At 27.2% G+C, this 14,984-nt stretch overlaps 1 protein-coding gene across 1 annotated transcript in view; it reads left to right on the top strand.

Moving 5' to 3' along the window:
- The window catches only part of LOC100212376 (importin subunit alpha-3-like), a 30,730-nt gene that overhangs the window by 2,328 nt on the left and 13,418 nt on the right, over positions 1-14,984 (top strand). Inside the window, 4 exon segments of the mRNA NM_001287384.1 lie at positions 6,586-6,630; positions 6,755-6,832; positions 6,957-6,983; positions 12,656-12,756. Of these exon segments, the coding sequence (NP_001274313.1) occupies positions 6,586-6,630; positions 6,755-6,832; positions 6,957-6,983; positions 12,656-12,756 (251 nt within the window).

Raw genomic sequence — 14,984 nt, 5'->3', positions numbered from 1 at the left:
TTAAAAAAAAACCTTGTTGAGAGTTTCTAAATTTCAAAAAATATGACAAATATTATCTTTTTTGGTTTATTTCTTTAACACTTTAACATCAAATTAAAAAACTTTCCTTTGATTTTCAGGTCTAAATTTTTATATGAATCTTGATCAGCATAAAATTCTCTTCATAATTATTAATAAAAATAAGGGCTAGAGAAGTAAATTAGCGCTAAAAACTTTATAGGATATTTGTACCTGACTATTTTATTTTAAAATTGTCTAGTTTATATTTTTGAATTAGATCTTGTTTCTCTGCACAGCTGCCTTGTTTGTCAAGATTTGTGTTATAGACTTTTGGAGTTAAAAGAGGGTTGTAACCACAATTAAAGTAGTGGCCATCGCCTTATGGAGGTGAATTAACATTGAAAAAAAGATAATCCTGTTTGGGTCAGACCCAAGTCATTCATTTAATGACATAGCAGTGATAAAGTTTATGAAGATCATTTGTCTTTTTTTTGAAGCACATTTTTTCTAACATTTTGATATCTTTTTTTAAAAGGGATTCTTAAGTGCTTTGACAAATTATGTTTGTTTTGTAAATGAACATTAGGAAAAAAGTTTTAATTTTATTAAAATTACCAAAACAAATTATTTAATGAGATATTAGCAAAAAACATTGGTTGTTTAGCCATTATACTTCTGGTTGAGAGGTTAATATTATCTTCTTGAATCTAAATAGTTTTTCTGTTAAAATATCTTGTTTGAATAATATTTTAATGCATAGTTGAACAATTTACACAATTAGATTGGGTTTTCCCAAAAAATGTTCTCGCTGCATAAAGCATTAAACAGGAGACTTTACACAAAATAAAAATAGTAAACAAAAAATACCGCTTTTCTACTTTGCTTTATTTTTATTTCTATAAAAAAATTTCGTTTTCATTTACCGGGAATTCAAATTTATTTGCACCATTTCTTACTCGAATCCAAAAACATAAAATGTTGTTAAACACATGTAAGATAAATAAAAAATGTATGTGATAAATGTTCTGTGATTTTATCTCTAATTATTATCTCAAAACTTTTGCAAATAATAGGTGAACGGAACTGGGAAATAATTGACTGGATCTGTTCTGCAGCCTTATTTTATAATGGTTATATTGGCTTTTAGCCAAGGTTCTGGTAATTCAGATTGATCAATTAAAAATTGAAATAGAAGTAATTATGTTTTTTTTTTATGATTTTGCACGTTTTTATAGAACTGAAAGACTTATGCAGTCAATACAGAATAATTTGAAAATTGTGTTTAATGTTCTGTGTTCCAGTTGTGAAAACTGATTTTAGTTGTAAGTAGTACATAAGTAGTATTCACTGTCTTTATAGAAATATCTGACTCAGTGATCATAGGTTTCAAGCATGAACTTTTATGATTAATATAGTTGAAAAGCCTTTTTGGGTTGCATTTACCATTTGAAAAATTTTCTTCAAAGACTTTAATTGTTAAACGAGTATATTTAATAATTTTGTTTCAAACTGAATAATAAAGGTTTACTAAATATTTGATTTTCCACTTTGTATTTATATTTTGTATCACAGTTGTTTTTTTTATTTTGCTTAACCTTGTAATGTCAATTGTGATCCAAGTTAATGGTTTATATTTTTGTATTTTATTATTGGCGGTATGAATTTAGCACATAATTCATAATATCTTTACATTTTTTGTAAAATTCTTTGTTAATTAAATTTGTGATACAAATTTATTAACAATATGCAGGGGTTATGCATGGGGCGTTAATCAAATTCAGAAATTAAAAATTTTTTTTTTAGGTTAACATATTTTTTGCCGATAAATGCTATTATTCTGCAATGTTTCCATCAATATATACTTACAGGGTATTGAAAAATTGAAGCTTGTTGAATTGTTCTAAACAATTTTAGGATAGTTAAAATTGCCTGTGAATAATTATCCTTAAGACAGCTATCTAAACTATCAATAAATTATTTTGCTAAAGTTATACAATTTCAAGCCTGCTCAGGAGAAGCGTTCAGTCGCACGCCCTATATGACCATGAATATGTTTTGATTTGACAATTTGGTCACAGCTTTTTGCAAGTTTTGAAAATTAGAGAGTTTTAAAATTGCACTGAATATAAAATAAATAATAGGTAAACCAGAAAAAATAAAATGATAAAATTATTGTCTCAGGCTTGGCCAGGAAGGCGTGCAATTTCATGTCATAATATGACCATGCAAATACTCTGTGATTTTGGAAACTTGACCGCCGCTGTCAAAACATTTTGAAAGTTTGTATAAATTTTAAAAATGCGCCAAAAAAAGTTATCTTATCTTTGTAAAAAAAAAAATAATGAAAAATGAAATAAAAATAACTTAACTAAAATTAAATGTAAAAAAATAAAACTTAACTAAAATAAATAATAAACTATAATGATAAGATTATCTAAATTATGTTTGGAATAAATAACTTTGAATTGCCTATCTTTACTAATGTTTTTATAATATAATATTATGCAAAAATCTTTTTAAATAAAGTATCAACTTACATCTAACGGTTGTTTAATAAATGCGCACATTTAAAAGTTTAAAAAAAAATTCCTAATAATTTTTCGCAGTAACATAAACAAAAGAAAAAATAATTAAATCATTTATTTAAAAAGTTGATATAAATTTTTTTATTTAAAGACATAAAAAATACATACTTATATAAATTTAAAAAAATATATTTTATTCATTAAAATTTTTTTAAAAAATCATTAGCAGTGATTTGTTACTTTATTTAAATGTGTTTCAATAATATAAAAACATAAGTAAAGATCAAAGTTATTTAATTCAAATGGCTTTCAAAAAAGTTTGTCTTTTTTTTCTTCTCAACAAAATATTTCTACATTTCGAGTTAATTAACTTTAATAAAATTTATTTAAGAGACCATCGCTGTTTAAATCGTCACTTATAAAATTTAAATTTTTTAAAATAATTTTCAATTTTTTATTTTACTTATTAAAAAATCTTATATAATTAAATAATATAAATAAAAATTTATACAACTTTCAATGATGCTTTAATTAAAATCATAAACTACTTTATTTAAAAGCGTTTTGCTCATATAAAAATTTTTTTCAGCACATTTGTTAAAAACCATGGTTAAATCATCAAAATAAAATATTATTTGCATGGTTATACAAAGACTTGAAATCGCATGCCTTTCTGGCCAAGCCTGATGTCTTTATCTTATATTAAAAGAGTTTCACTTTATTGAATTCAGAGGAGATCAAATTTTCAAAGTTTAATCCAAGCTAGGGCTGCTAGTTCGAACATGTTCAAATTCGAATGTTTGAACTTTTCGCAAAAATTTCAACGTTCTAGTTTGAACTTTTTCCTCCTAATAGTTTGAACTTTTAAATTTTATAAAATTTTGTAAAACAAGCTAAAATACAAGTAAAAATTAAAAATTTGAATATTTTTGCTTTTTGTTTTGTGTTTGTCTGGAAACTCTAAAAATATAATTAAAATATCACCTGTTTTAAATCAAGTTAATCAGTTTGAGAACAAAATAAAAAGAAATAATATAGATAATTTTGCAAATTAATCATATTCAAAGATTATTCTAGCTTAGAGAGATAGACTCGATATTAATAAAAAAGCCAAAATTGGTAATGATATTAAAAATTATAACAAAGGATTGACTCTAGCTAAAGAACCGAAAATGTTTTGATAAAATATATGATTTTGATGATGATCTTGTGATATGATCTATGAAATAATATGATCTTGTGAAAGAGCTCTCTAGCCATTGGATAGTTTTCGCATAGAAAAAGAAACTGGTTGCAAGATGATACCTTTCATTTACTTTTTATAAACAAATAAAAAGTCTTTATAAATAAATTAGCAGTTTTGTGTTTTACTTGTACCCTTTTGTTTTCAATTTTAAATAAATAAAAACTATTAAATAAAGTTCAAAAAAGTTCGAACTTTTTTCCTAAATAGTTCGAAAGTGTTTGAGTTTGAACTTTTTAAAAAAAGTTCAAATTAGCAGCCCTAATCTAAGCTTAATTAATTCGAAACTTAATTATTTGAAAATTTGAAACTTTGATATTTTCTTTTGTCTAAGTAAATAAAACATTTAATAAAAAAACTATTATTTAAAAGGATTTAAATTCTCATCCAATTCCTAACTAACAATTGCTCCTAATAAATGTTACAATAAATCAGCCTAAATGCTATACTATCTTAGTGATAAAAGAAATATTAAGTTTAAACTATCAATTACGGCGCTTTTGATTAAATTAATAATTAGGTTTGAACTATTTTTTTGAACTAATTGAACAGTTTATTATTGTCTATTTTTAATTTTCTCTTTAAATTGTATTGGTTTTTTCAGCACAATTTTTGAACACAAGTAATCAAAATATGCAAAAATAAACCATGTTCAAGTTTTCAAAAAAAAAATACTGTATGTGAGTTCATATAATAAGGTGTGCAAATGCACACCTCTTCTGAGTAGGCTTGCTATTTTTGTATAACTATCATTTTTGGCAGGTAGTATTTAGGGTTGTCAAAATCCAGTTATTTTTGTAGAAGAGTGCAGTACAAATATTAATTAAAAATAGGTTTTGCATTGCGCTCTCCAAATAACTTGAAAATGACAACAATAGGCTACATACATCCAATCAGTAAATTGTTACTGCTGATAAATGGGAGTAGAAACAGAATGTTTAAGAGTAAAGTGAAAATAAATTCAATCTCAATTTAATTAGGTTTAACCAACTTTTTAAATAAATGTCATTAAATAAATTAGAAATTTTTACATTCAGAGATGATATTTTTCTAAACCATGTTTTGGTAATAAATGTCTTTTGATGTTGAAAGAGCAATATCTCTTAGTTTTTTGTTTGTTGTCAGTAAATTTGTTTATAGTAATTTTTTTTTAAAGATATAAAATCTGTTATAGTTATTATCTTTTGAATAGTTATTAATATTGATGAACTTCCAGTGGGTATTCTAGGAAAATAATTTGGGTGATGGCGCCTGCCAAAAGAAAAAATGGCAGAAACATTGCTGTATGTAGACATTTTTTTGCACAAAAAAAAAAGGCTTTCAGTTTCTGAATTTTTAATATACGGTGTTTGGCGGGTTATTTTTAAATAATGGTGTTTGACAGTTGCAAGTACTTGGTTACATGTATTGCTGTTTTCAAATTCAACTATAATTTGTGGTTGTGTTTTTACATTTTTTTCTGTTTGTACTAAATATTTTGACATTTAATAACTGTAAAATATCTTAAACTGTTTATACTTTTTTTTAAATAAGGTTATATTTGTTTGAAGAGATGCCAAAAAATATAGTTTTTTTTTACTTATTTTTGAGTTTTCTGCTTTTATTACTGCAAGATTTTGAGGTGTAACAAATTTAGTGAGTGATGAGGTAATATCCAGATATTAAAGTCATGCTGATGGAGCGGTATATTTTGTCTCCGGCTTTAAATCTCTGTTTTTCCTAGTCCTCTGTCCAATAATTCAAATTTTGAGTGACTTATGACATACTATAAAAAAAATTTATGAGATTAATGACCAATTGTGTTATAGCCAGGAGTCCTTGAGTGCTTGTTGCCATTATATAACAGTACTTCTGGTTTAAAATAGATTATTTCTCTAACCTAAAAGTATTTTTTTACCAAAAGTAATCGATAAGCCTTTTTATTTTTAAAGCTCTAGGACCAATATCCAGGAAGAAAATGAATTTAAATACCAAATAACACTTTTATCGGAAACTTTTAAATTCAGCAGATGCATAAGAAAACTTCATTTAAAAAAATTCATCATTTCATCATCAATTTTATACTAAACCATCAACTCAATTTTCAATTCTAATAAAGTCAAAACAAAATGTATCAACCATAATGCCCCTGCCATTCAAGAACACATTAAGTGCAAAAAATTTTTTAGTTAGGTGTTGAATATGATTCATTATAAAATTTTTGCACCTGCAAAAAATCAAGGAAGCTTTATATAAAGAATAATTGCTAAAAAAGAACATTCTAATATATTAGCACAGGCAGAGTATTAAATAGTTTTTAACAAATATCTTAAAGTCTATTTTTCTACACTCAGAGTGTTCTTGATTGGAAGGTCAGCATACATAAAAATCAAACTTAACTTTGCTTTTTTTTTTTTTTTTTTTTAAAAATAATTTAAGCTTATATATTTCTAAAAAGTAACACCTAAAAATGTTTGTCTGGCATTTCCTTAAAAAAATTTTTTTTTTTTAAATCTGTCACAACTTTAGCACAAAATTCAGTTCTGTGAGTTCTCTTAAATTAATTACTTTTTAGTTCTTTTAGAGAGAAGGTTTTAATAGTTATTTTAATAAACAATTTATAAAATTCAGACTGTTTAAGTTTTAAATTCAAATTTCAAATATTTATATTCCTAATAATATTATACTGTATAAATAATAATATAAATATACATACATACATTAATACATAACCTTTTCATACACATACAATCCTGTTGGATTAAGTCAACAATACATAATGTATACACTTATACAGTATTTGCTTGTTTGGGTTTTGTATTTTTTAACTTTTTATAGTCGTTGAGGCAAAGAAGAAATGAAGTATCTGTGGTTTTAAGAAAGGTTAGAGATTATATTTTGTAGTTTATTAGATGGCAAGCTTTTTGAAATGAAAGACAATTAAAAAAATAAACTTGAAAAAAGTTTGAATAAGTTTAAGCAAATCACTTGGATTAATTTTTCTTAGGCAAAGCGAGATGAAGCACTTCAAAAACGAAGACTTGTTCCAAATGTTGAAGAAGATGAGAAAGAAAATAAATTTCAAGTATTTCAAAATAAATTTCATATAGTTATAATAAAAATAACAAAAATTAATTAATAAGTTAAACTTTATATATTTATTTTTAATAATTGAATAGTAATTTTTTTTTTCCCCTTTTTTTTTTTAGGATGCTTCTTTACAAAGTATCGTTGAGGTTAGTTATTTATTGCCAAGTTATTTAGTTTAAATAATTTTTTACCTATTTTACAAAGTTTTTAAAATTAACTTTGTTTAAATTCAATTTATGTTTTAATAAAGTAATCAAATTGCATCATAGTTATAAAATAAAGGGCAATAAAAATTAAGAAAATTACAAATTGCATTTACAGGGCTCAAATTAAGCTAATCGGGATTGCTTTTTGCATCTTCAGGCTTGGTCGGGAAGCGGGAGCAATCGCTCTCGATTACTGACCACGGAAATAATATTTAGTTGCAAAATACTGGCCAGGTTTTGTAGTCGTTTTGAGAACATTTTAGTTTATGTATGTTCATAAAACAAAAAGTTTTTGTTTTACGGACATACATGGAAACATACATAAAGTTAATGTTCTTAAAACATCTTGGTGCGGTATATAAAAGTATATAAGTATAAAAAGAATATTTGCGAACACTAAAAACCCGCCAAATCTACGAACAAACTAGTTATTTTGGTTCAAAAATTACGCTGACTAAGCGAAATAAAGTTCTAGAGTTTTCTGTCGAATTGTTTTAAAAATTGTATTATTCAAAATTAGTTGATACTTCTAGCATAAATTGTTTTAAGAATATATATCATGCGAACTAATACTTTAATACTATAGCTCATTCTTGCAGCCACATCTGCAAAGCCGTAAATCTTTTAAACTAATATTATTTGTTTACAAAAATAAATGTTTTAAATATATATTTTTTAAATTGTCAAAATTTTGAAAGTTTATTATGTATTATTGATTTTTATTAGTATATTCTTATTTTATAGTTAAAAGTATGTATTTTTTATGTAAATGTAATTATGTGTATCTATTTTTTATTCTAATGTAATCTTTTAAAGAAATTTTTACGATTTATTTGTTAAACAAAAAGACTTTCAACAATAATTGTGTTTTCAATGAAATTGTTAATAATTGTTAATATTGGTTTACTAGCTCTAAATATTTTCGCTTCAGTTGCAATTCTTACAAACTCGTTATCCTTTAACTAAAAGTTACTTTTTTCTGTTTTAAATACTAATTAAAATTAAAAAGCCCACTCGCTTAACATCATTAGCGATATTGTAAAGCAGTTCCGCTTCCTCTTCATAAAGTATTTTTAGTTGATCTAGTTTCTTTAATTTCTAACAATGATTTAATTATTTGATTTTTCATCTTACTAAAAAGAATTGTTTCAAATATGTTAAAATTTGCACGCGAAACATTAAATTGTTATTTAAAAAAATTAACTTTTTTATTTATAAAATAATTTAGCTTAAATAAAACTAAAGCTTGTGTTTGTTTTATTAGAATCATGTTAGACTTTTCGGTGCCGGGGGCTATTTTTATATTGGAGGCCTTTTTATGTGCCACACCGTTTTACTGTATTAAATTAAGTTTACCTGATAAAAATCACCTAAAAAGATAGAAATCAACTAAAAATACTTTATGAAGAGGAAGTGGAACTGCTTTACAATATTGCTAATGACTAAAAAAAAAGTCTTCTTGACTATTTCGGGGCCCCTAACATTGCGAAGCCCGGGACTATAGCCCCCTTTAACCCCAACCCTCCTTAGTCCAGCACTTTATATAAATAAAAATTATATAAAACTCTTTAATTAATAAAAGAACATTTGTTTCCTTATTAAGCAATCGTAAGATGTTATTTAATTAAAAAAATCTTGTCTAATTTTATAAAAAAATTATAAAAGAGCAATGTTTCGAAAATATTTGTTCTAAACGTAATTTATTTTGCTTGAAGTTTTTTCGTAATAAAAGTTATTTTCTAGATATTTTTTTTGTAATTGTCTCTTATTGGTCCAATTAATCTTTTTTGCGCTTTCATTTTGTTTTTTGAAATGTTCTCAAAATGACTACAAAATCTGACCAGCTTTTCGCAACTAAATATTATTCCCATGGTCAGTTATCAGAGCAATTGCTCCCGCTTCCCGACCAAGCCTCAAGCTTGGTCAGGAAGCGGGAGCAATCGCTCTCGATTACTGACCACAGAAATAATATTTAGTTGCAAAAAACTGGCCAGGTTTTGTAGTCATTTTGATAACATTTGATTTTATGAGAATATTTAAATTTACAAAAAAATTTTTTTTTATGATCTATTTTGTAAACAAAAAGACTTTCTACAATTATTGCGTTTTCAATGAAATTGTTAATAATCATTGTAAATAAAAAACACCCTATACATTCCCATGGTCAGTTATCGAGAGCGATCGCTCCCGCTTCCTGACCAAGCCTGATCTTCGCTATTTTTTTAATAATATATAGTAGTCGTATTTATAGTTTTTACTTTAAAAAAGTATTTTAGCGATTTTTTTTTTTATAGCTTATTTTTTGTAGTTTTGTAGTTATAGCTTGTTTTTGTCTAAGTTTTTTATTAGGGGTCATAAAGTGCTAAATTTATCTTTTCTATTATCGCGCTTTTTGTTGTATGAAAATTTCGGCACAAGAGAGCAAGTGATCATATTTCTATTCATAAAAGTGTGTATGCACACATAGTGAAAATAAATGCACAATTTAGACAGGCACTGATGATATCATACTGAATAGGTAGTCTGACTATCTAGATAGAACATGCAAGGGAGTGCCGCTACATCAACTGTGGATTTTGTTCTTTTTTTGTCTTAAAATACATTGCTTAGAAATAAAAAAATATCAGCCCTTAGAGACTTTTTGAGAAGCAATTATTGCACTTCTAGCAGCAGAGCTTATTTTAAATGTGATCCAACAACAACTTGTCTTTTCTGAGGCTTTTGGAACAAAAAAAGGATTTGCATCAAATTTTATTTTTTTATAAAGCTTTAAAAGATATCATTTTTTTGTTTTGTCTTATAAATTAAATTATAAAATAATAATATTTTATAATTTAATTTATGACATAAATCTTGGGTTCCTTGGCTTCCCTCAGGTTTAGTTCATTATTTTTTTGTAATAAACCCACAGAATCTACAAAAATAAAACAAGATTTTAAAAGAAATACACGAAAATCTGTTTTGTTGAAGATTCTGTCTTATTTTTTCTTATTTATAGTAATAAATTTTAAAAATTATAAATAAAATCATAAAATCCATTCTATATCTACCAGGGTAGGAAAAAACCAAGGTAGATATAGAATTCCATTTGGGTTGGGTTTTTTTAAAAAAAAACCCAACCCAAATGGTTTTTTTTTTTTTTTTTAACTGATCAAAATTCCAAATTTATATTATTGTATGTGTACAGTAATTTTTTTTTCCCATTAAGGGTCTGTCACTTATTATCTTTTATTACTCATAACGGTCAATATGGTGCATCAGAATTATGGGGGTGTTGACCCTATAACCCCTTATAATGTGTTCAGATAAGATCTTCATGTCTCTTTATCCATGAGGGTCCTGTCATGCATTAACCTTGATCATTGATCCAAGTTTCTAGTCGCCCTGCATAAAGGTTGCATGCATGGATTTAAAATAGTAGATACAAGAAAAAACCTCCTGTAAGGAGGGGCAATTTTATGTTGTTTTGATTTTCGTGGATCCTGATCACAGAGGCGATTCTATGTGGGGGGTGACCTCGACCCCCCTAAAGAAGGTGATTTTTAAGTTATAGTTGATTTTTTGAGGAATATAGTCAGCCAGTCAGCACATTTCATTCAGGTCAGGTCACCACATTTCATTCAGGTCAGCCAGTTTGACACATTTCATTCAGGTGAATTTTAGTTTTAAGGACTTCTTTTTTCTTTAAGGAAGCAGTCGGTACTTTTCAAGGATTTACCCCTCTCTCCTCTCATTTTATTCCTAGATTTGCTTTTCTAAGGGGGAAATTTTTAAATAATAAAATTTGTGGAATTTCACAAGACAAGTACACAGTCTAGTAAACTGTAGCTTTTTTTTTGCTTTTTTTTTTTGCCTGACAAATTTCTATTTCCAGACTGAAAGTTTAACAATTTTTATATATAGTTGCCTGCTCCTGGCTTTGTACTGAATTTTGCAGGTTATAAAATAAACTTTACCAAATAAAGATCAAATACCAATATAAAATGACAGATCTAAAACACTTATCAGACATATAGGCGTTTGAGAGGAGAGGAAAGTTATTAAATAACTATCTCTTATACTTTGAAATTTGGTTAATAGAATTATTTTTATTTCCTTTATAAATATTATAAAACTAATTTGCCCTATATTTTAATGCATATTTCAATAATATTTCTTAATATTTAACTTGCTATATGGTTTAAAAAATATTAAGTTATCAACTGCTTCAAAAAATGATTGATCAGTTTTGAATTATTCTATAAGGAGTTTAAACTAAATGTTATATTCTAAATACCATTTGCACATAAGTACAGTGTATACTAGAGTATTTACAGTATAAAAGTTGCAATTTGTTAATAATAAAGCATTTATAAGAATTAAAATCAGACTTATCAGTTGTAAAATAGGACATTTAAAGAAAACAACAAAAAATACTCAAATCTATTTGGGTTTTTTGGAGTTTTTTTTTTTTTTTTGCGAACTCTGATATCTACTTTATCAACTAATTTATGAATTTTCTAATGGCAATTTCATTTTTATTTTTCCTTGTTTTTACTATATTCTTCAAAATTTTATGAAAAAATATTATGCCTAACATTTTTGAACAGTTTCTAGCAAGATTACTTTTAGTTTTTATCTTATATCCCCTCTATCTGCCCAAATCTATATAACCTAATTTAAAAAATTGTGGGACCGAAAAATGTATTAAATTGCTGTCATTATGTGAAAAAAGCAACAACTTTATTTAAAAAGCAGATATTCTGGAAGGGTTCAAAAAATGGTCTTTTTTATGTTATGGTCTTTTTTAAATGTTTGTGACCCTAGACCTAAACCTGCCTCCTACCGCCGCTATATCAGGCCTTGGAATTAGGAAAAATAAGGTCGGCAATAATTTGCCCACTCTAATCTGTATGATGTCAGCAGGAAAAATATAAAACAAAGGTTTGACCATAAAACATAGAAACGAGGTCAACAATTTTTGCTGACCTTGAACACTTCTAGGTCAGCATTCGGCAATGCTGACCTTAATTCCAAGGGTTGCTATATGTATAAATTTTTGAACCTCTGGGACCAACTATAGAAATAATTTTATTTTTTTCTATATATTAAAATCCATAAAGTTTATGGTATTTTTTTAAAATAATTTACATGTTTTCTGTAGCATATATATACACATAAATATTTAAATTAAAGGTATACTCAGAAGACAGTTACCCAGAATAAGTTGTTTGTTGTTATTTTTCTTTTCCCTCTAGTTCACTCAAAATTGAGAACAAAAGTTCTTTAACACAATTTTTAAAGTACCTTAACTTAATTTTTTTAAATGTATATTTAACATTAATTAAGTGTTTTTTTAAAAAGAGTTACCTGTAATGGGTTCAATAATCTTTTAATAATATCCAAACGTAGGTGTCCAACGAGTTCTGGTTTTAAGTTATATTTATTTAACTAGTTTAACTATAATTAAAAAAGAAATCTTAAATTCAAAAAAAAAATTTTTTTATTAATTTATTAATTTTGTTAAGTTATTAATTTAAAAAAAATGTTTGACTTGTAATATCTGGCTGTACGACTATTTTTAACATCAAATACAGCCTAAAGTGTTTTATTTTATTATTTTATATATATAGAATGCTGCTCATGGTGAACCTAGCAATAGATTAGCAGCTGTGCAAGCTGCACGCAAGTTACTTTCACGAGATCGAAATCCTCCTATTGATGATCTTATACAGTATGTTTTTTGTTTTTTTACCTTAATGATTTTTTATTATCTCATTGATTCAACCTTATTATTATACTAATTTTATTATTATACTAATGATTTTTGATTATTATTTTATCAGATTATATAATGATGTCTTTTAATATTAAATAATATTTAAAATCTCTTCATGTTAAATATTTAAAAGTTAAGGCAGATTTCCACTTTCATTAAATTTTAAAAAATCATGTAATAAAAAAAAATTAAAACGCACTATTTATGTTACATGATTAGAACCTTTTTAATAATAAATTATCGAAACCAATTATCTTTATTATTCAAAAATCAAAACCAGTATGATGGCCTAAACAAAGGCTGTAGCATATATAGAGTGCCAGGTTATATAGGCTCTCGTGACCTCTGGAGAATCTGAAACAGTATCGATAATAAGGGCAAATCTGTTATTTCACCTCTTGTATGGTTCAGATTTTGCACCTAAAGACAAAGCTGAATTGTTTGCTAAGAACTATTCATCAACATCATCTCTTGATTCCACTAGTTGCATTCTACCTGATATAGCCGACAAACAGATTGACCCATTGCTTGACATTCGTATCACTCCAGCTTCTGTATCCAAGTTTCCTACTTAGACTCTTCTACAGCTTTCAGTCCAGACAACATACCTGTTACAGTCTTGCAGAAGTTGTCTCCAGAGCTGTTGTCTATACTTTCAAAACTATTTAACAAGTGCTTATCAGAGTCTTGCTTTCCACCCTGCTGGAAAGCGGTATCTGTTATCCCTATTTTCAAAAATTCTGGAGAGTGATCTGACTTGTCTATTGTCCCATTAGTCTTCTTCCTATCATAAGCAAGGTTTTTGAATCTTAAATTAACAACACTTAATCTCTCATCTTGAATCTAATAACTTTCTGATCATCAATATGGATTTCGATCTTCTTGTTCTACAGCTAACAAATAGGTTATATCGTGCAGATAGAGGTGAAGAGGTTAAGGCTCTTGACATTTCTAAAGCTTTTGATAAAGTTTAGCATGCTGATCTTCACCATAAGCTTTCTTCATATGGTGTATCAGGTAACATCTTAAAGATTAATGAATCTTTACTTTCCAATCGAAGTATAAAAATTATCCTTGATGGACAGCATTCTTCATATCCTGTAACCTCAGGGGCTCCTCAAGGTTCTATCCTTGGCCCTATACTCATTTTAATTTACATTAATGATCTTTCAGATATTCTCACATCTAAGGTGGCATTGTTCTCTGATGATACTACCATTCATTCTTGTCTTGATAAGAAGCCAACACTCTCTGATTGCTTGAAGGGGGGCATTTGAGCTTAAAAAGGATCTCACTTCTGCTACAGCATGGGGTTCACAGTGGCTTGTCAACTTTAATTCAGATAAAACCCAATTTTTTTCAGCCAATCGTCGTCGTAATAATTCAGATCTTCCTTTATTTATAAACAGTAATGTACTCGATAAGTCATCTACCCTTCATCTTCTGGGATTAACTCTTACTTTGAATCTTTCTTGGAAACCATGTATCAAATCTATTGCAAAATTAGCACCTGCTAAGGTTGCATCTCTTAATGAGCTCGACACTTTCTTACTCCGGATTCTATTCTCTATCTCAATAAATCTCAAATCGGACTTTGTATGGAATACTGTTGCCATATCTGGAGCAGATCTTCCAATAATGTCCTTTCTCTTTTAGACAAGGTGCAAAAACCCATTGTAAACAGAATTGGACCTGCTCTTGCAGCCAACCTCCAACCTGCTTCTCTTTCTCTTTTCTACAAATACTATAATGGGCATTGCTCTAAAGAGCTGGTATCTCTTGTGCCATCTACTAAAATTCATTCTCATGTTACTCATTCAATTAAGTCTCATCTTTTTACTGTCACTGCTCCTATGTGCTCCAAAAACTTTTTTGAAAAAAATTTGTTTAGTTTTTTTCCTCGAAGATCAGTTCTTTTGAATTCGTTTCCTTCATTTTTTCCTGATTCTTTCATTCTTTCCTGATTCATTTAATTTGCAATCTTTTAAGTCGTCTATCAATCATTATCTTGCTCTATATAAACTCCACCTTTTCCTTTCCAGTAACTTCCAACTCTAATAGTGGTAGCTTGCAGCCTGGTTGGAAGCAAAGATGTTGAATATATATATATATATATATAGAGAGAGAGAGAGAGAGAGAGAGAGAGAGAGAGAGAGAGAGAGAGAGAGAGAGAGAGCCAATGT

This window comes from Hydra vulgaris, chromosome 01, assembly GCF_038396675.1.
Source record: "Hydra vulgaris chromosome 01, alternate assembly HydraT2T_AEP".
NCBI classification, from domain to species: domain Eukaryota; kingdom Metazoa; phylum Cnidaria; class Hydrozoa; order Anthoathecata; family Hydridae; genus Hydra; species Hydra vulgaris.
Note: the sequence above shows the minus strand (reverse complement) of the source record. Positions and strands in the feature narration are given on the sequence as shown.